We start from the raw sequence: 19,748 nt of genomic DNA on the forward strand, positions 1-19,748 counted from the left end.
CAAAGCTACATGAAATGTCAATTACGTTTACACTACAGTGAATCAGTTCAGTCCCTTAGCACAATACAGTAGCTCAACGTCACAGCCAATAGCAGCAGCCCTCCGTAGAGTCAGCTGATCTTCTCCAGCCAACCAGATCACTCACTTTCGTGTGTGTGCGTGTGTGTGTTTATATTCCAGAAAAGCGGTGAACTGAGTGGTCAGCACAAACCCAGGAGTTCTGCACAGTTTCTCCCTATAATCACTTGTTTACAGGATCAGGCAGTATCTGTAATGAATATTACAGTGTGGCCACATAAATCAGTGTTATCAGATGGGCTCTTGACGCCGGCACAGTAATACAGGCAAAACCTTTCAGATTCTGAGCACAACAAAATTAATGTCTCCAGCAGCTGTGATCTGAAAGTGACCACACTGCTCTGTGTGTGTGTGCGTGCGTGTGTGTGTGTGTGTGTGTGCGTGCACATTTGTGCACCTGCATATTGCATATTTTAATTTATTGTTCAGAGTGGTCATACAAATTTCTTTTGTTTCTTTCATTTTGTTCTTTCCCTGTGGTCCACTTATAATGCTTCTAATAATGTTTTTTGCTCTAAAAAAATCTGAAATGTGTCGCTCAAACTGTTCAGATCAAACTGTAATCATAAGGGATCTTGTTTTGAAATAATAATATCCTTCTTCCTCCATATTACCTCATCGTAACTTGACAGACAGAGTTTCTGAACGCAGAATAGCCGTCATTGATGTATACATGTAGGCGGTTGTGTTAATGAATTCACATACTGTAACTTGCATCAGACATTTATGCAGCTTCGCTTTTCTCATGCGTGGGAAGTTTTTAGTTACATTTTGTTGTAATGAACCTTCTTATTTCAAAAGATAAAAAGGACATTTGATTATATGACCCCTTTAAAGTTTCATGTTTGGTAGTAATGTATTTGTATGTGTATAGATACAAATTAGATCTAACAGTGAAGTAAACACGACTCTCATCAGGTCACGAGCAGGTTAATGCAGTGTATTTGAAGAGTGTAATGATGATGTTGTTTTGTCAGTGGTCTGAAGAGGCCTGTGCCGCCCACCTGACGCAGAGAGACGGATACCACGCCAGCACTCAGGGTCAACTCAAAGACCAGCTGTACCAGGAGATCATCAATTACTTCGACAAGGGAAAGGTAACCATCACTAACACTGTATATTATCACTACATGCTTTAGTCATGTTGGCCAGGAACTAACTATTACTCAGAATAGTGGCATTTCAACTCACAACGACATTGTGAACTGCAGTCATCAAACTTGTTCTACTTTCAGATTCTTCCAGATCTGATGGTTTATTTCTATAAATGTATATATAAAATAAACAATTGGTATGATCCACACGGAGATCTGATCTCAACATCATAGAGTCTGTCTGGGATTACATGAAGAAACCAGAAGAACTGCAGCAATTAATTATTACAATTATATATTAGGGGTGTAACGGTACGCAAAAATCACGGTTCGGTACGTACCTCGGTTTTAAAGTCACGGTTCGGTTTATTTTCGGTACAGTAAGGGAAAGAAATGCAAACATTAAACTGCAGGTTGTTTATTACTATAAACTTTTTTTAACAATTTGTTTACACTTTTTTTAAACACTTTTTAATAAAATATAATAAAATATATATAAAATAAAAAAAAGAATAAGAAATAAAATACTGCTGCAAAGTTCTCCACTAAATAAAATACTCTCAGTCTCAAACCAATATCACATAATACATTTAATGAAAAATATAAATAAATAACTATGATTACAGTGCAGCATTACCAATCCCAGCTTGTAGGCCTGCTCATATTTAAAAATTAAGACTGGGAAAAAAAATAACTTTAATTGCACAATTTGCTGTAATTAATTGCAATTCCTCCAAGCTTGTAATCATCAATAATTAAACTTAGAATCACCCAATTAAATGAAACACCGGGAAAAAAGGAATAGAAAATAGCCCTATATTAAAATAATATATATATCAATGTATTATTATTTTTCAATAATCAATCAACAATCAATTTAAGATTTTTTTTTCCATTTTTTTTACTAATTATCAAAATAAAATATATTCCTACAAAGCTATTATTACCAGAGCATGTGATCAGAGCAGGTCATTTTACCATTGTTGCCAGCATGACTATACCAGCTCAGCAAACAGAAGTGTACTACTGAGAAATTTCACCTTATTTGAGTGGACTTTGCTTTTCCAGTGCGTGATCGGTACATGATTGGAGTGTTTGGGCCGTTAACGACAGAGCAGAACGCGCAGCGCAAACACGGAGTCGAACATTGAGCAGAGAGCGCAGCGCGCAGACACGCACGCACACACACACGGAACGGAGAGTGCGGCGGCGCACACGGAGCGGAAAAGCTTTTTTTCACCCTGCAGTCGATTTCATTGGTTTAGGTTACAGTGACGACGGGTAAAACTAAAACCAGACGGGCTCTGGTTAGAATCAGCTGCAGGGCGGGATTTGCGCTGAACGCGAAGGCTTCCGCCACTTAATATGTTCGTGTGGAAACACGAAAATGTACCTATGTTCCGCACACAAAATATTGCATTCAGTCATTCGGTACACACGTGCACCGAACCGAAAGCCCTGTACCGAAACGGTTCGGTACGAATACACGTACCGTTACACCCCTATTATATATGAATGTGTATATATATATATATATAATATTTAGATTCTTTGTGCGTTATTAAATACTCAAGTATTTTTGTAAAAAAAAAAAATATATATATATTCTTTATTTCCCCCCAACCCCTCGCCCCCCATTTTTTTCTTTTAAATACTTAAAAACTATTTTTTAATATATATCGCATATGTAATATAATTTGAACGTGGCTTCAAACGTGTCCTGCATCTGCAGTCCTGAGAGAGTCTGAGCGGTCAGTGTAACGGACAGGTGACCCGTGGAGAGGGAGATTATTGGCTGGTCTGTTATGGCTACATCTCCATTAGTCTGACAGGCTGGACGGAGGAGCCGAGGGGATTTGAGGGTTATAAGGGCCACGCAGAGATCTGTGCCCAGCGTAGAGGTCTCTCGGTAGGGGACTTCTAGCGAAACTGCTGCCCTGGACTGGACCCCATTACTGGGCTCAGCGGCTCAAAATCATGACCGAGTGTGTCAAATAGAGAGAACTCAAGAGGATTTAACAGGAAAGTGTGTGTGTTTGAAGGAGAGCAGCAGTCAGTCAATCCTGGAAAGCGAGCTGAGGAGCAGCTCTGGGCCGTAGTTCTTCTGTTCGACACATTTTCTGGGAATTATTCCAGCTTTTCAGAGTCTATTTTAAACACTGCTCAGACTGCTGGGACATACCCACATGTCACAGCTGAACGTCTCATGAGAGCCGAGACAGGAAGACACAGTCACATAAACTCTTCCTACTCTTTCACTGCCTGCTTTCCCTGTATATTCCCTTAAAGGAGCAGTTCAACCAGAAATGAACGATTTCTGATGATCTCCCCCTCCACCCAAGCCCTATTTTGCGAACAAATTAAAAAAATGATACCATGACATTGACAATTTGACCATGTCAAAGTTGCTGTTCATGCTAAGACTTTATTCTAAAAAAAAATATATTTACATGCATCAAAGCTATATTCCTGTATAATGTACTTGTGCATATGATACTGTACATGCATGTTCATCATGCTATTCCCTTCTCTTGGAAAATACTGGAGATGCTGAATCTTCTCCCTTAAAATCCTGCATTCTAATATGATGATTTGCAAAATATAGGTCTTACAATGTAAAAGTAATATGACCACATTTTAGTTAATATCAGACTAGTGTGTTCTTGTAAACCTAGTCAGTGCTGTCATTGATGCAAAAAATGACATTGGTTCTTTCTTGTGTGTAGTGACCCAATTTGATACACCTTTTTTGAATTTTGGATGCAAACATGGACTAGACTGAAGGTTTTTTGCAAGAATGGAATATTATCAATGCATAAATGAATGTAAAATTTGAGTTTCTTCCTCACAGAAATATGATAAGGCTTCAGAAGACACACAAGCACACAAGTCAAGGACTCATTTATGAGTTTTATTGTGTTACTCTGTGTTTTTGACAGCCTTTGTTATGGAAAAAACCTTCTTCTTTGGTATTCAGCAGAGGGCTTTGGACGTCATGAGGAAGCGTAAATAATGACACCGTTTGCACTTTGAGGGGAACTATTCCTTCAGTGCACTCTGTAGTGTCGGCAGGAACAAAATTGAGAATTGTAATTTTCATGCTGAACATGTGGTCTGATATTACAATGCAAGTTTCTTTTTATGACATTTTTGCATGCTACTTTCTTTATTCTTCCTTCATTCTGAAGAAGTAATCCACAATGTCTCCTACAGACTGCAAATACTATTGCTGGAAGCTTTCTCAATAATAATGCACTGCAGATATTGATATATAATCATAGCCTCTCTCTCTCTCTCAGTGCTGCCAAGATGCACTCAAAGTTTCATTTGAAGAATTAGTTATATATCAGATCCTGTGCACCAGAAGTGTAATGCTAGATAGAGGTTTTATTTACACTGGGCATTTGACGTTATAAGTCTGATATGAGAGAATATCAGAGCCAGAGAATATCCATATTCCTGCTCCGACGAGGTCATAGATAAAAACTCATTTAGTGCCACCTGCTCCTCCCATAGAAATCACATCAATAACGCATAACCAGATGTGCAAAAAAGTGCATTCAAATATGAGGTTTTACACCCTTTGATTTAGCCCAATTGACATCCAATTGTTACTGTGCCTGCAATTTCTGTTTGTTTTTACAGAGGAATGGATCAGAATTATATTATGTGCTCAAATATGTCATTTTGATGAGTTTTCATGGATAACATTATTGACTAAAGGGGGACTTTTAAATATTTTACACGATCAGCATGGTGCAGCTGCAGAATATTGGCATCCGCTTCCATCTCAAAAAAAACTTTTATGTTCAAAGCGCATTGTTCACAGATGGTTAGAAGGATATTATGTCACTGTTTTGACGTGATTATGAAGTTTGATGTGTTTTTGTGTTCAGATGTGGGAGGAGGCCATTATCCTGGGGAAGGAGTTAGCCGAACAGTACGAGAACGAGATGTTTGACTTTGAGCAGCTGAGCGCTTTACTGGTACGTACAAACTTTTGCTGTCAATGTTTTTCAATGAAACAAACAATTAATGAGCCCTTCAGACTGTTCGACTTTACCTAAGTAGGTAAATTAGCCTAATATAAATGGACGGAGGTGTTTTAATGGTTTTCTGCGTTTTGGACGTTAGTGCAGTTTTGTCTAATTGGCAACAAATGACAAATTGATCCATTCAGACAGAAAGAATGAAAGTTTGGGACCAACTTTATAGCAGCCCCTCATATATTGACCTCAACCTGTTTTTATTTCTAAATTATTATTATTTATTTGAGTGCAAATTCATATTACAGTATTAAATAGTTGAAGTGAGCAAAGTTTAATTCAACTAATTTAAAGAGTGTTTGTAAATGATGTGTTCAGAACTGATGATGTGATTTCTGTCTCTGTCTCTGTCTCTCTCAGAGGAAGCAGGCTCAGTTTTATGAGAGCATTGTGAAAGTGATCAGACCAAAGCCAGACTACTTCGCTGTAGGTTATTATGGGCTGGGCTTCCCCTCATTTCTCCGGGTGAGAATTTCTCTTATAATCCTGATTTTTTTTTTTTTCATATTTCACCATATCCATGGAGATGTCAGTTTCTTTGTGTAAATGCATTGCATTGTGAATTTGTCTGATATATTTCCAAAAGCATGGAAATCAATTACTGGTGTCTTTCTGTGGCCTTTCCAAACCCATCAACAGCTGTCTCTGTAGTGCAGAAACCATTTACACCGGCATTAAATACAGGCATTTGTTTCCAGAGGTTGATTTATTCAAAACTAATACATTTTCTTTTTATCTGTGATGTACAAAGGTTAATTTGTACATCAAAAGGTTATAGGTTAATTTTGTTTTACATTTGTACCAGACCTAGACTTAAAGATCTTAAAATATAAAATGTGAATATTAAGGTATAAGGATATTTTTAAAACTATGATAATCCTGAAAAACAAAAAAAAACAAAAAAAAATATATATATATACAGTACCAGTCAAAAGTTTGGAAACGTTACTATTTTTAATGTTTTTGAAAGAAGTCTCTTATGCTCATCAAGCCTGCAGTTAAAAAAAAAAAAAAAAAAAAAAAACTAATATTATGAAATATTATTACAATTTAAAATAATGGTTCTCTTTTTAATATACTTTAAAATGTAATTTATTTTTGTGATGCAAAGCTGAATTTTCATCAGCAAGTACTCCAGTCTTTGGTGTCTTATGATCCTTCAGAAATCATTCTAATATGCTGATTTATGATCAATGTTGGAAACAGTTGTGCTGCTTAATATTTTTTTTATAACCTGAGATACTTTTTTCAGGATTATTTGATGAATAAAAAGTTAAAAAGAACTGTATTTATTTAGAATAGAAATCTTTTGTAACAATATACACTACCGTTCAAAAGTTTGGGAACAATAACTATTTTTTTTTAAAGAAATTAGTACTTTAATTCAACAAGGATGCGTTAAATTGATAAAAGGTGATGGTAACGATTTATATTGTTAGAAATGTTTTTATTTTGAATAAATGCTGTTTTTATGAATAAATGCTGTTAACGTTTTACTCATCAATGAATCCTGAAAAAAGTATTCCAAAAAAATATATTAAACAGCACAACTGTTTCCATCATTGATAATAACTGAGTATCAAATCAGCATATTATAATGATTTCTGAAGGATCATAAGACACCAAAGACTGGAGTACTTGCTGATGAAAATTCAGCTTTGCATCACAAAAATAAATTACATTTTAAAATATATTAAAAAAGAGAACCATTATTTTAAATTGTAATAATATTTCATAATATTACTGGTTTTTTTCTTCTTTTTTCTTTTAACTGCAGGCTTGATGAGCATAAGAGACTTCTTTCAAAAACATTAAAAATAGTAATGTTTCCAAACTTTTGACTGGTACTATATATATATATATATATATATAAAAAAGCTCCCTACCCTGGAACATGTCAGAAGTAAATCAAAACAATGGTATGGTAAAGCAAATCCAATGCTAGAAAAGGTCAGACAGAGAAAAAGCGTAAATATAATATTGTTGTGTGGAGTGTGTGTATATGTATATATTTCCAGTCATTCATGATGAAACGGAATCATTCACCTCCCATAGATCATGCGTCTGTTTAAGCCTGTGGTTGTGGGACCGGATCGCCTCAGATATATTTGTAATTCTTTTAATGCTCTTCCAGCCGCCTGCAGTCACGCGTCTCCCACCAGACATCCTGGGAACACAAAATAAATCGGCCATCTAAAGGCCAGTCGTCTCCTGCTAGTGTTGACATGCTGCTCCGCGGAGAGAAGCTTTGCCTTGTGAAAGAGAAAACATCTTGCAATCTCCTCTCACTTTTGTATGCGTGCGGAGTCGTGCGAGCGCTGCCGGTTTATTCTGCCGTGCTTGGAATCACAGGCAGTGTGAAAACACCCGTCGAGAGCGTGCTGCAATTTGTCACCTTATCGCTCAAAGCAGATTTGAAAACGGCCCTGGGCATATTTCACTTCCAGTTCGCATTCCACTAATTGAGCAGCTGAAATATGTTCATGCAGGCAGGGAGTGTGTGTGTGTGTGTATGTGTGTGTGTGTGTGTGCATGTTGTTCTATCCCGGTGGGGACTTCAACCTGAATGCACACAGACTCATGGGGACTCGTGTCACTGTGGGGACCTAAATTGAGATCCCTTTGAGGGAACCAGCTTATAAATCATACAGAATGAGTTTTTTTGAAAATGTCAAAATGCAGAAAGAATATATACAGTTTGTACGGTATAAAAAACATTGTGTCTATGTAGAGTCGCCACAAATATAGTAAACCAGACGTGTGTGCTTCTCAGACTGTTTTCAGATAGGATACTAGCACTCTGCATTGCACTCTTGAGAAATATTAAATATGAGCATGCATTGTTCAAAAATAAACACTTCAATTCCATGCATATTGGTAATTTAGTATCGCATTCTGAGCGTTCATCACACTCGCTCTCCCTGTCATGCGTGTAGGTGTTTGTGTGCACACAGTGGTGTGTCTGTCACTGTTCGCACAGACGCTGCGAGTGGAAACATATTGAAAGTGTTGTATGTGGGAGCAGATGATTGGCGCTGTCTTTATGGGAATGTGCAATAATTGAACGTTTCCAGACTGCCGAATGCCTCTGAATTACAGCCGCTTTGGCTATTTTGAGATTTGACGTTAATAAATACAGAATGAGTTTCTCTGATTGATGAGATTGTGTGTTTAGTCTCATTTCACAGTGTTTTAATCAAATCCCTGTATTCACCAGTGGCTCTCAGCTGGTTTTCCATTTGGACTCTATCAGACATCCCAACATGCCACCAAAAGTAGTAAAATACACTGCCTTGAAATTAAACATACTGTATTAAAATAAATGAATGTTGTCATTAAGTGCAATATAATTAATAGGCTAAATCTTATTTTTTTTCTTATTTTATTTTACCTTTTACGTTTTGTTAATTCTTCTTTTGAGGGCATGTCACACAATTTGTACATTAGCATCTGTTTAATTTGACTACCAAGATACAGATTAAAACACAATACAGTCGTGATTTAATGCTAAGAATGAGAAGCACTTTTTCCCTCTCTAAGCCTATTTTTACTCTCTGAGCTATGCTCGAATATATGGATACTTGCATTTTTTAATTGCATTTAGAATTGCAATGAATAAAATATGCAGAACCACTAATGTACAGGTAGATGTCCTTCTGATGATGCTGTAGTTCTGTCGAGTATCATCAGTTTGCTTTAACGCATTATGCAATTCTTTTATCGTTTCATATGTTATCAAAACATATGCTAAAGTCTTGTAGTCATGCTTCACTGAAGTCAAACACTCCAGATGTCTTTGAGTGTTTCTTTCTATGTAAACATTGCTGTTGTAAATCATAGCTCAGTGTGTTAGTGCTCGTCTATGGCCTACGTGTATTCAGTTTTTGTTGTATTTCTGTGTATTTATTCACCCTGAAGTGTTAATTAAATTGTACTTTTTTAGAAAATGTGATGCTTTGAAATTCATACCATGCTAATAATATTCATAGATTAGTACGGCAAGGACAGAAAAATAAATCAGGTCGTCAAAATCAATCAGGAAAGGAATGTTTCATGTGGAGATAAAAATGTGTATTGTTTTTCAGAATAAGATGTTCATCTATCGGGGGAAGGAGTATGAGCGGTGGGAGGATTTTGTGGCGAGACTGCTGACTCAGTTCCCCAACGCTGAGAAGATGAAGACCACCAGCCCCCCCAGCGAGGACATCAGGAGCTCCTCAGGACAGTGTATCCTTGACCATCACAGCGCACTCAAAACATTCCTCCTGTTGTTTTACTTCAAATCTCCAAACTGTCCATTGCATTGTTTCTTAGTTTTATCCCAACAGACATTCAGTGTTTCACAGTGAAACCCATCCTTGAACTACCACCCAAGTTTCAGAACAAACCCGTATCAGAGCAGATTGTGAGGTGAGACACTGTCTGTCTGTCTATTAGTTTATCTGTCTGCCTATCTGTAACACTCTGTTCTATCTGTTTGTCTGCATATTCAGATTAATCTGTCCATCTATATTGTCTATATTGTCTTATCATTCTATCTATCTATTGATCTATCTATTTATCTATCTATCTATCTATCTATCTTCAGAATTGCTTTATTGTAATCGATCTATAGATAGAGAGATCTATAATCTCTCCATCTGTCTGTCTGTCTATATCTGTCTGTCTGACTGTAACACTGTTCTAAATGTCTTTTTGCATATTCAGATTTAATCTGACTGTTCGTCTGTATTGTTTTGTCTGTCTTATTTATCTGTTTGTCTATCCATCTGTCTGCCTGACTACTGACCTGTGTGTGCGTGTGTGTGCGCGCGTCCGTGCGTGCGTGCGTGCTTGCTTGTGCATGTGTGTGTGTGTATAGACGGGTCAGTAAACCGCGGGCAGATCTCTGGGGTTTGTGTGTTTCAGAGCGACTCACCCAGCTGATTAAAATGGAAATGTGCAGTGAGCAAAAACCGTGTTTGACCTTACTACACTCCTCTGTGCTTTAATAAATTGCACACACACACACCTGCAGTGGAAGCATAAGTCTGTTTCAGGCTGAATCAGTGCCACGGGGTAAACAGTGGCGTTATCACTGATCTCGATAAAGCGCCGGAGGCAGCTTACCGCAGCCAATCAGAGCCGCCACTGAGCATGAAAAGTAATTAAAACTCACTATTTACCCACAATTCTGAGTAAATATGCATCAGAGCCAAAGATCACATGACAGGGTGTGATTTCTATGAGCTTACTGGAGTGTGAACATAAAGAGGAGCTTAAGGGGGGGTGACTTCTCCCATGTTACAGTTGATGTTTATTTGTCTGTTTCTCCTCTTCCAGCCATGTCTCTGCTCTCATGCCCAGGGCTGGATCTCTCCCCTACAGCTAATACATTTGTAAATATTTTAACTGGTTATCTGTGTCTTTTTAAATCCAATTTGAATCTGTTCATAGCCCAGTCCAGAGGCAGGACTCTAGGCATGTTAGCATCACCATGCTAATTTAAGGTGCGCTGCACATGTCTCAATGCAACTGGAATATTCAGACTTGGACAATCTGCTGTATTTCAGTGTATTTGTGAACTGGGAAGGTCAAATTTTTTTTTTGGCTACCTTTATATTGGTAAAAAACAATAACAATTCTGAGATATTCTCAAAATATCTGTTTTTATGTTCCAAAGAACATTTTTCATGTTTCATTTTTCTTGGGTGTGAACTGTTACTTTAATGATCCATACATTGATTCGTTCATTGACTCGGTGGTGAACAGTAAGTGACTTTTAATATTGTTATGCAGTTGTGCTTTCAGAAATAGCATGTAGGCTGTTCTATTGAATCATTTTCTCAACAAATACATCACTGAAATTAGTCATATTACCCTTTGATAAAATTTAAATGTCGGGAAATCTATTGAGAGACTGAAAAATAGTGTTTTTAAGCATTTTCTCCACGAATGACAAGGCAGAGCTATTTTCCTTTTCTCTGTTTTGTCAACTGCTGAACTTCATTTTTCAGACAACGGTAATAGCCAAGATAAATTAATTATGAGTTTCACTTCCACTGCTGGGAAAACTACTTATCCGTTTTGATCAATGTGCACGAAAGCACTGCATTTCCAACAGGCTACTCACAACTGATGTCATTTAAATTGTGTGCAGTCATCAGTCATTTACAGCTCGTTCATCTCTCACTCAGTGTCTTGTTCAGACTCAAAACATAATTTCATTCACTGTCAGGCGTATTTGTTCAGTGCGTTTGTCCAATCAATGCTATGCTCTTTCACAGGCAGCTCTATAATGCTGTTTATTCCTGTTACAGTCAGTCTGTTAATGCAGAAAATCCCAACCAAACCATGTGTAGACCTTTGTGAATGATGGGTCATGGAAGTAAACAAGAAAGATTTACTCAGGTTAAAGATTAATTCAGAAACACTCATCATTCAAGACCAAAACACGACTTTCCAACACGACTCTTCAACAACGTCCTTGATGGTGCACAGTTGTTGATTTTAGTTTTTTTATCGTTGTCAGACCCTCTTACAAGCCTCTTGATCCAATGCAACCCTCTCAAAAGCCCCAGGTGCTCTGAAAATGAAGCATTGACCTCGTTTCTCGTTTTACCTTTCAGCTTTTACACCGTGAATGAGGTCCAAAAGTTCCAGTATTCGCGGCCGGTCCGGAAAGGAGAGAAAGATCCCGACAATGAGTTTGCAGTGAGATACTTTTTGCTTTTCTATGCCTGAAACATTTCTCCATTTGTTATTCCACTCGATGCATGTGAAAAGTGCTCTGCGGTTCCTTAATTTAGAAGAACTGTTTTTCTAATGGCCAGTTTTTTAAAACCCTTTTTAAGATGGATTCAGGAGAGCTCACGCTGAGATAGTACAGCGAGATATCAAACCTGAGAACACCGCACCATTATGCTAAAACATAAAGTCTGTCCCACCTCCACCCCACTTATATCTGCTATTGGTAAACAGCCATTAAAATCCAGTAAATGGAGGCTTAAATTGAAGGGGAAAAAACAGCATCTGTAAGAATGCAGGAATGAGTTGCGGCCACTCTTTACCTGAAATGTGGCCTTTTGCTAAAAGCTTTCATTTTGTTAAATGTTCACTTAATGTTTTTTTTGTTGTTTTTTTTCCCATTCCTCCAAAAGAACATGTGGATTGAAAGAACGACTTACGTAACCGCCTATAAGCTGCCTGGCATCCTGCGCTGGTTTGAAGTGGTGTCTGCCTCACCGGTGAGTACGCCAGGTTTAGCATCCAGTGTTTCATAAAATCACATTTCTTGGTTTTTGATGGTTTGAAAGAAAAGGTCTCACTTCACCTTGAATGAACTCTGATACAGTAGATTTGACCTGTCTCACACTCACTGCGCTCTTGCACAACATATACCTGTACAGTATATTCTAAAGTAGACCTTACCCGTCTTACTCTCACCATATTCGAGTATGAAAGACCTAACATGTCTTCCGATTTATGAATCTGGGCCTCATCAGTCAACAATCTGATAAAGTAGACGCGTCTCACACTCACCACACTCCATTACAGCAAGACGTGACCTGTGTCTCTTTCTCTTTCCATCATGCTATTCTGATGAGGTCGTCCTCAATCTGTCCAGCGCTGAGGGAATCATGGTTGTGTGTGCTGACTCGCTCCATGCAAATATTTTGCAGTGTAGTGCCTGGCAGGAGAGCGGCTCTGGCATCATGTGATACCCAGATTGGATGCCCTGGTGTTTATCCGTTCAAATTTGCACTGTCTCTTTTTAGCTCTTCTCCTCACCGTCTCACCGCACACTTCTTTCTGGCGCTTCACGTGTGCTTTCGTTCTCATTAGCCTCCCTGGCACGAGTTTCCCGAGATAGACACATCAGAGCATCTGTCTCTCGCAGATTGATTTCGGATCCTGTCACAGATGCATTATGTGTGACGGATCTGGAGCCAGAAATTCCTTTATTGCCGAAGAGAACGTGTTAACCCATTCATTAGTACATCGGTAAACAGTTCAGTGTGGAATATGAGGCATAATTTGACTTGAAAACCTGCTCGTGTTGTTTCACTGCTCATTAGTGGAGTTTGTTTGTTGGATTTCAACTTTGGTTGTTGCGTAACAATAATGTGTTCGACAGCTGGTTAAAGGAAGAGTCATCGTTTGCTGCTCTGCCTAGTGAATGTTTCCTGCTTGGCATTTGTGTAAATTCGTTCTGCCTGTTTAGTGTCATTTTTAGTCAAAGTATTTTTTTTGTAAATCATGCTTTGTTGTTAAATATTCTCTGAATATTATATTTTTTTATGTTTCTGTCTGCAGGAGGAAATCAGTCCCCTTGAAAATGCTATGGAGACCATGCAACTGACCAATGAGAAAATCAGCAACATGGTCCAGCGCCACCTTAACGACCCCAGCCTTCCCATCAACCCCCTCTCTATGCTCCTCAACGGCATCGTGGACCCAGCTGTCATGGGCGGCTTTACTAATTATGAGAAGGTATGAGATTATTCTGGTAATTATTGCCAAATTGTGTGACGGCACAAAGATTAAACACAGTGAATCAACTTGATTGTGGAAACTATTTTAACCATTTCATATTATACACTGCCATTCAAATATTATTTACAGTTTAAAATAAGTGTTTTCTAGTGTAATATATTTTAAAATGTAATTTATTCCTGTGATCAAAGCTGAATTTTCAGCATCATTACTTCCTTCAGAAATCATTATAATATGATGATTTGATGCTCAAGAAGCATTTCTGATTATTATCAATGTAAATTTTGAACAGTAGTTAATGGGTTTTAGGTGTTTTTTGGGGGGGGGTTGGTTGTTTATACTTATAGTTATTTTTTTATCATCTATAGGCCTTTTTCACTGAGAAATACATCCAGGATCATACCAATGACCAGGAGAAGATTGAAAGGCTGAAGGATTTGATTGCCTGGCAGGTAATGGGCGCATGTCTTAAGGTGTTTTCCATGACTTTTCTGGTGATTATAATATAAAGCACATTTTTTATGCATTTTTTATTTGACCATTAAGTTCTCCGACAGCTTTCTTGTCACGTGAAGTATGAGAGTGTTGCGCTTTATTATTTTAATAACATGTCTGATTTAAAGTTCAGTTGTAGAATCCCGTTACCATTGGTATATTTGATGTATTTTCTTTGATCAATTCAAGCTATCCTTTTGAAAGAATGCTGTATATATATATATATATATTTTTCATAACCATAACTTTTTTCACACGTTTTCATAACCAGCATGCACAATGTGAGATCACAGTTCTTCAGAAGATCTTAAAGCATCTGTCATGCAGTATAAATATCAAGCGTGAGTTTTCATTTAAAGGAAAGTCTCCCGGGGATATACTGATGTACTTCCACATGTTGGGTTGAAGCAGCACGTGTCTGGTGCTGCAAACTGACTTTATCATCACATCTAAAGTCTTTTATCTCTCTTCACTCAGTTAAAACAGTGGTAATGGTTACAGGGCAGAGCAACACGTCAAATCCTCCTGCCGCCTTGTCCATGAGATTGTGTATGTGCGAGATAGAGATCTACTGAAGATGATCTTAACGCTGATTAAGTTTCATTTGTAGCTGTTTAATGGGGAATGCATTCCGATGATTTTCATCTCTCCGAAACAACATCTGTCATGCCTAAAGAATAATTGATGTGTGCATTATTTTTCTAATAATTAAATGACCCGGAGTCAATTAATCTGCTTATATAACTATAACCATGCCTCAAGACATTGTTCAGATGTTTTATTTCAAGACATTTGTCAGGTTTTTGTCCTTTAAAACCCTCTTGTGTGTAGGGCTAATTTCTTACGCATTTCATCACAAGCCTCCGATGCCAATTTCAAAATGTAATTTTAGAGATAGCAACAGAGGCTTGAGCCATTGACAAGCAGACTAATGGAGAGTGATTGATAGTGTCTCTCAACAGTGTTAGGAAGCAGATTCTCTACTAATCGCAAAGCTGTAAGGTTAACTGCTTCAAAAACAGCAGTCACTACCTCGACATTAAGTGTGCCATCTATATAGAAGAGAGAACGGGAGAAAGGGAGTGTGCTTTCCATTGATAATGAAATGCAATTTTGTGGTGAAAACGTGTAAATAGTTTGTATTTGTATCATATTGTTCATTATATTTATTGGCTTGGTCAGTGTCATTGTCAGTTTTGTGTTCTTTTGTTGTTGTAGGCTGTAAAGACCTTTGAAATAACTGAAACTAGTTGGTGACATGATATGGAACTGTAATGCGGTCAAGACCTGACTGGAACTATGTGTTTACTGGAAAATAATTGCTCACCTTAGAATGTTTGGCAACCAATCAGAATCAAGCTTTCAACAGCCCCGTAACATAAAGCACAATGACAGCACTCACTGCTGCTTCTTTTTGACATTTTTTTTTTTCAGAATTAAACAGATTTACACATAATATTCTCCTCTTCACACCACTTTTTCATATTTTATCGTATTAATAGAGATATTTTGGCCTTTAATGTATTGATTTTAGAGAGCTGGAAATGCATTGGTCAAATGGTGTGGGAACACAGATTTTACCAGAGAGCAGTGTTGTGTCTTCTGTTTGACTTTCACTTGTTTGACTGTCCTGTGTGTGATGAATAGTCATCAGTCTGACCAGCTGTCCCAGCATTCAGGCGCGTGTCGTATATAGTTACTCTCAGTACATAAACGCTTCTGTTGCATAATGGTTATTGAAGGCTTGTTTGCTTTAGGGACGTGGACAGAAATGTAACGCCACAGAGGCTGGTTTGTGGATGTATTTTCAGCTAGATGAAAAGAAAGACGGCCGTTGATGACACACATCTGAAGAGCTTTTCTGTGAGCAGAACAGATGTGAGGTACTGATGTAACTCTACATATAGTTTGTACCAGGAGGCCCATGGGACAGAAAACAAACCTGTCAAACTCTCTCTTCTATACTTTCAACACTGCTAATGTGTGTGTGTGTGTGTGTTTGCTGGACAAACTTGATTCTGTAGCTTCCTGTAATGTCGATAATGTGTGTAGAGATTCAATAACACTGTCTCATCTTGCAGGAGATGACAGCAAGTTTTGAAGCTTTTAACTCCTAGGAAGAGTTTAAATATTCTATGAGACCAAGTACAATGTGTTTGACATCTCAAGCTAAATAAATAAATATTAGGCAATACTTTACATTAAGGTTCAGTTTGTTAACATTACATTAAGTATCATAAACTAACAGTGAACAAAAGATAATTTAGGTCAATGTTAATTTGTGTTTGTAAGAGATTTTCCCTTTTATGTCATCATTTACCATAGTATTTAAAAATGTACTTATAGAGAATAAAGACATCATAGACTACAAGCTTTTATTTTTCTATATTTGTTTATAACAGATTTGTTAATAAAGCAACAGAAGCTGGAGAAAAATGCATTAAAAAATAAAAGGCATTTTTGATATTGTTTAGAAAAATGCTTGCAATGACACAGTAAAAGTCATTATTTACACATTAAAGAGAGGCATAAAGGGACCATTTTGTAGAGCAACCCAAATGTATTTCTCACATGATAAAGGTTGTTTGATGCTATTTGTTGAATGTATCAGTCTTGTTGTTTTTGACTATAACAACACTTTATTTTTTCTCACGGATTCATGTCAGGTCAGGACATTTGCATCTGATGAGTTACAGCAGCTGTCATCCTGTCAGAGAATGAAATATGTCTCTCTTCCTTTGTCTTACCTGAGATGTGTTTTAAAGACGCAGATCTGCGCGTGTGCCGTGTTCCTCCACAAAGAGGGCGTCAAGCTGAGTTGCACAAATCAATTGTTGAGACGGCATGAAACAGTTCAGAAAAGCTTTATCTTATCTACCGTTTTCTCAGACATGCGTTGATGCCATCTTACCACAAATATCATTATTTACAGCATAAAGTTGAGTTGTTATAGATATGACGATCTTCAGCTCATTTATACAGATGATGAACATTAATGATGTATAGTTTATGCAGCAGACATTAATTAAAAAACAAATACTTTAACTGTAGAGTTTGTGTTTGACAGCACATGAGGGACCGAAAGCCATATGGCAATCAATACGGCCTGTCCTGAAGGCAAAATGGGCCTTGCGTACATTTTTCACACACCGCTATCGATGCTCCGTCAAACCGGCTGACACCGAAGTCACGTAAACAGCGGTGAAAAGGCAGGACAATCCTCCTGCAGATTTGAGCTTTTGATTAAGCTTGCTTGCACCTCTTTGTGCCGTTTGGGCCGACTGCCCTGGTCTCTTTTATTGGCGGCTCTGCTAATCTGTGTGAATGTGCTGCCCTCTCACAGAGCCAGAGCTGTTATTCACAGATGTCAGGTGTTGCTGTTTGTTCTTCTCCATTCATGTTAGCTTGTGTCCTTTGCACTGAGTAAATACACTTTACTGTAGCAGGTGCGGGAACTTCAGCTGGTAAGGTAACATGAGGACCTGGTGAGTTTAGAATGTTAATGACAAGCAATTCACAGTGGGAGTCCAGCGCTGTGTTGAAGGATTGTGCGGTGATGCATGTGAAAAATGAAAGCACGCATTTCTCCATTGCCAGATATGTGCGGCTTGCATTGTCATAAACAGTGCAAAAACAATCACGTCCCACTTACTTGGGCCACATTTACACCGCAGGTCTTGATGCCCAATTTTTTTGACGTCCAGCTTACATCTGCTTTTAAAAGTGACCCATATCCGATATCTGCAAACACTAGACACTTGGCGAAACAAGCTAAGGTAGACGCACTGACCCAGAAAAGCTAAGGCCGAAAGTAAAAACGGTGCGATTTGCTATGGACGCAGATTAAATGATAATACAAGCTTTTGCTTTCCGCGCCATCCTTAAAGGTCGGCAAAACATTAGGCTGAGCCTTCGTCCTCCATTGTGCCATTGAGAAGAGTCATGTGATCGTGGTTGGTGTCCACCTGATGTGCTGACATTCACCACCATCGCTTTTTTAATGACGTACGACTCTGGAAATATCCGATCTGTCCACTTACATGACAGATGTAATGCACGTATCCGATTATTTCCACATGGGGCCTGAAACCGATCTGAGAATATCGGAATCCATGTGCTTTTTTCCTGCTTACACGTCCGTGGGTCATATCCCATCTGTGCCACATTGGAGGGAAAAATCTAAATTGGGTCACTTGAATGTAAATGTAATTGTAACGTAAATGTGTGTCGACACTTTCAGAAGAATTTAGTCTTGTATATGCGCTCCAGATGAACAATCTCAGATGTCTACAGTGCACTTCACTCATAATAAGTGCATAAATGCTCCAATTTCACTTTTGCATAAATATATTTTCTTTTACAGAATCCTACACAACAATCTTAATATGCAGGTGTGTCTGCTATCGTCATGAATAGAACAAGCACAACTGAACTAGTTATTGCAACCTCCTCATAACACTTTCGCAACTGCATAGCAATGATTTGGAAACCCAGAACACCCTAGCAACCCCAGAGCAACATTCTAAAAACATCAGAACATCTTAAAGCGAAACTCCACCCAAAAATGAAAATTCTGATTTAATCACCCACATGAGGTTCCGGAACTGTATGACTTTGTCTTTTGCAGAGCACAAGACACAATTTTTCCATTCATTTATTTATTTTATTTAGATTAATTGTATTTTTTATTTTATATACACTGTATACACTCACCTAAATTAGCAGGGCTCGCAAAATCGCCTGCCCGACGTCCCGGGGCTATTGTGTTTTCCAGTCGGGGCTACCAAAATGCATAACCGGCCTGCCCGACGGGCTATCTGGAATAGTGTTCGCGTCAGTCTTGTTATAATCAGATTCAGCGCGTTCTTCATCTTCAATCCGCAGCGGCGCCAAGCAGAGCGCACGTCAGAAAGAGAGGACAGGGTGTGTGTGTGTGTGTGTGTGTGTGTTCATCTGAGTCTCATTGGTCCGTTACTGCTCGTCAATGTCAGAATATTTGAGATGACCAATCAAATCAAAGTAGGCGGGATTTATGTTCACAGAAGCTGCTGAGCGCGAATTTGAGCAGAGCGACTGACGCTTCAGTTTACGGTCAAGTGCGAGATAAGATGTAAGTAGCTAAACTAAACATTTCACATTTGACAGTTTTTTAGGTCATAAATGTGAAACGAATGACAAAAATAATCAGGCAAACGATTTTGTTTGAAACAAATATACTTTTGTCGAATTTCGCCATTTTTAACTGAAAATAGGCCTATGTAACGTGACGCATGTAAGTTAATGTAATAATTAGTTTACTGTCACTGTGAGGGGACAAGAAACATTAACAAAGCCGTTTTCATCATGTTAGGCATACAATTAATAATGAATGTGCACATGTTGAGAATTAATATAATACAATTTGTAGCCTTCAGTAAATTAAAAAAGTTCAGCTTTAGGAGGGGAAGAGACAGGGCAAGATGAGAGAAAAAGAAAGAGTGATGGATAAGAAGTGAGAGCAGGTATTGACAAATAATCTACTGTCCGCTGACATGGTTTTAAAGCTATTGTTATCCAATTT

The 19,748-nt window shown here is 38.1% G+C and overlaps 1 protein-coding gene across 2 annotated transcripts in view; it reads left to right on the forward strand.

Moving 5' to 3' along the window:
* dock1 (dedicator of cytokinesis 1) overlaps positions 1-19,748 on the forward strand; it is a 236,687-nt gene that overhangs the window by 199,828 nt on the left and 17,111 nt on the right. For both annotated transcript variants that reach the window (XM_084134948.1, XM_084134949.1), the window contains exons 38-46: positions 1,056-1,175; positions 5,069-5,158; positions 5,579-5,683; positions 9,304-9,445; positions 9,547-9,628; positions 11,827-11,911; positions 12,358-12,444; positions 13,514-13,690; positions 14,062-14,145. In XM_084134948.1, the coding sequence (XP_083991074.1) occupies positions 1,056-1,175; positions 5,069-5,158; positions 5,579-5,683; positions 9,304-9,445; positions 9,547-9,628; positions 11,827-11,911; positions 12,358-12,444; positions 13,514-13,690; positions 14,062-14,145 (972 nt within the window). The remainder of the gene's footprint in view (positions 1-1,055; positions 1,176-5,068; positions 5,159-5,578; positions 5,684-9,303; positions 9,446-9,546; positions 9,629-11,826; positions 11,912-12,357; positions 12,445-13,513; positions 13,691-14,061; positions 14,146-19,748) is intronic.

Source organism: Abramis brama, assembly GCF_963993115.1.
Source record: "Abramis brama genome assembly, chromosome: 14".
In the NCBI taxonomy this organism is placed as follows: domain Eukaryota; kingdom Metazoa; phylum Chordata; class Actinopteri; order Cypriniformes; family Leuciscidae; genus Abramis; species Abramis brama.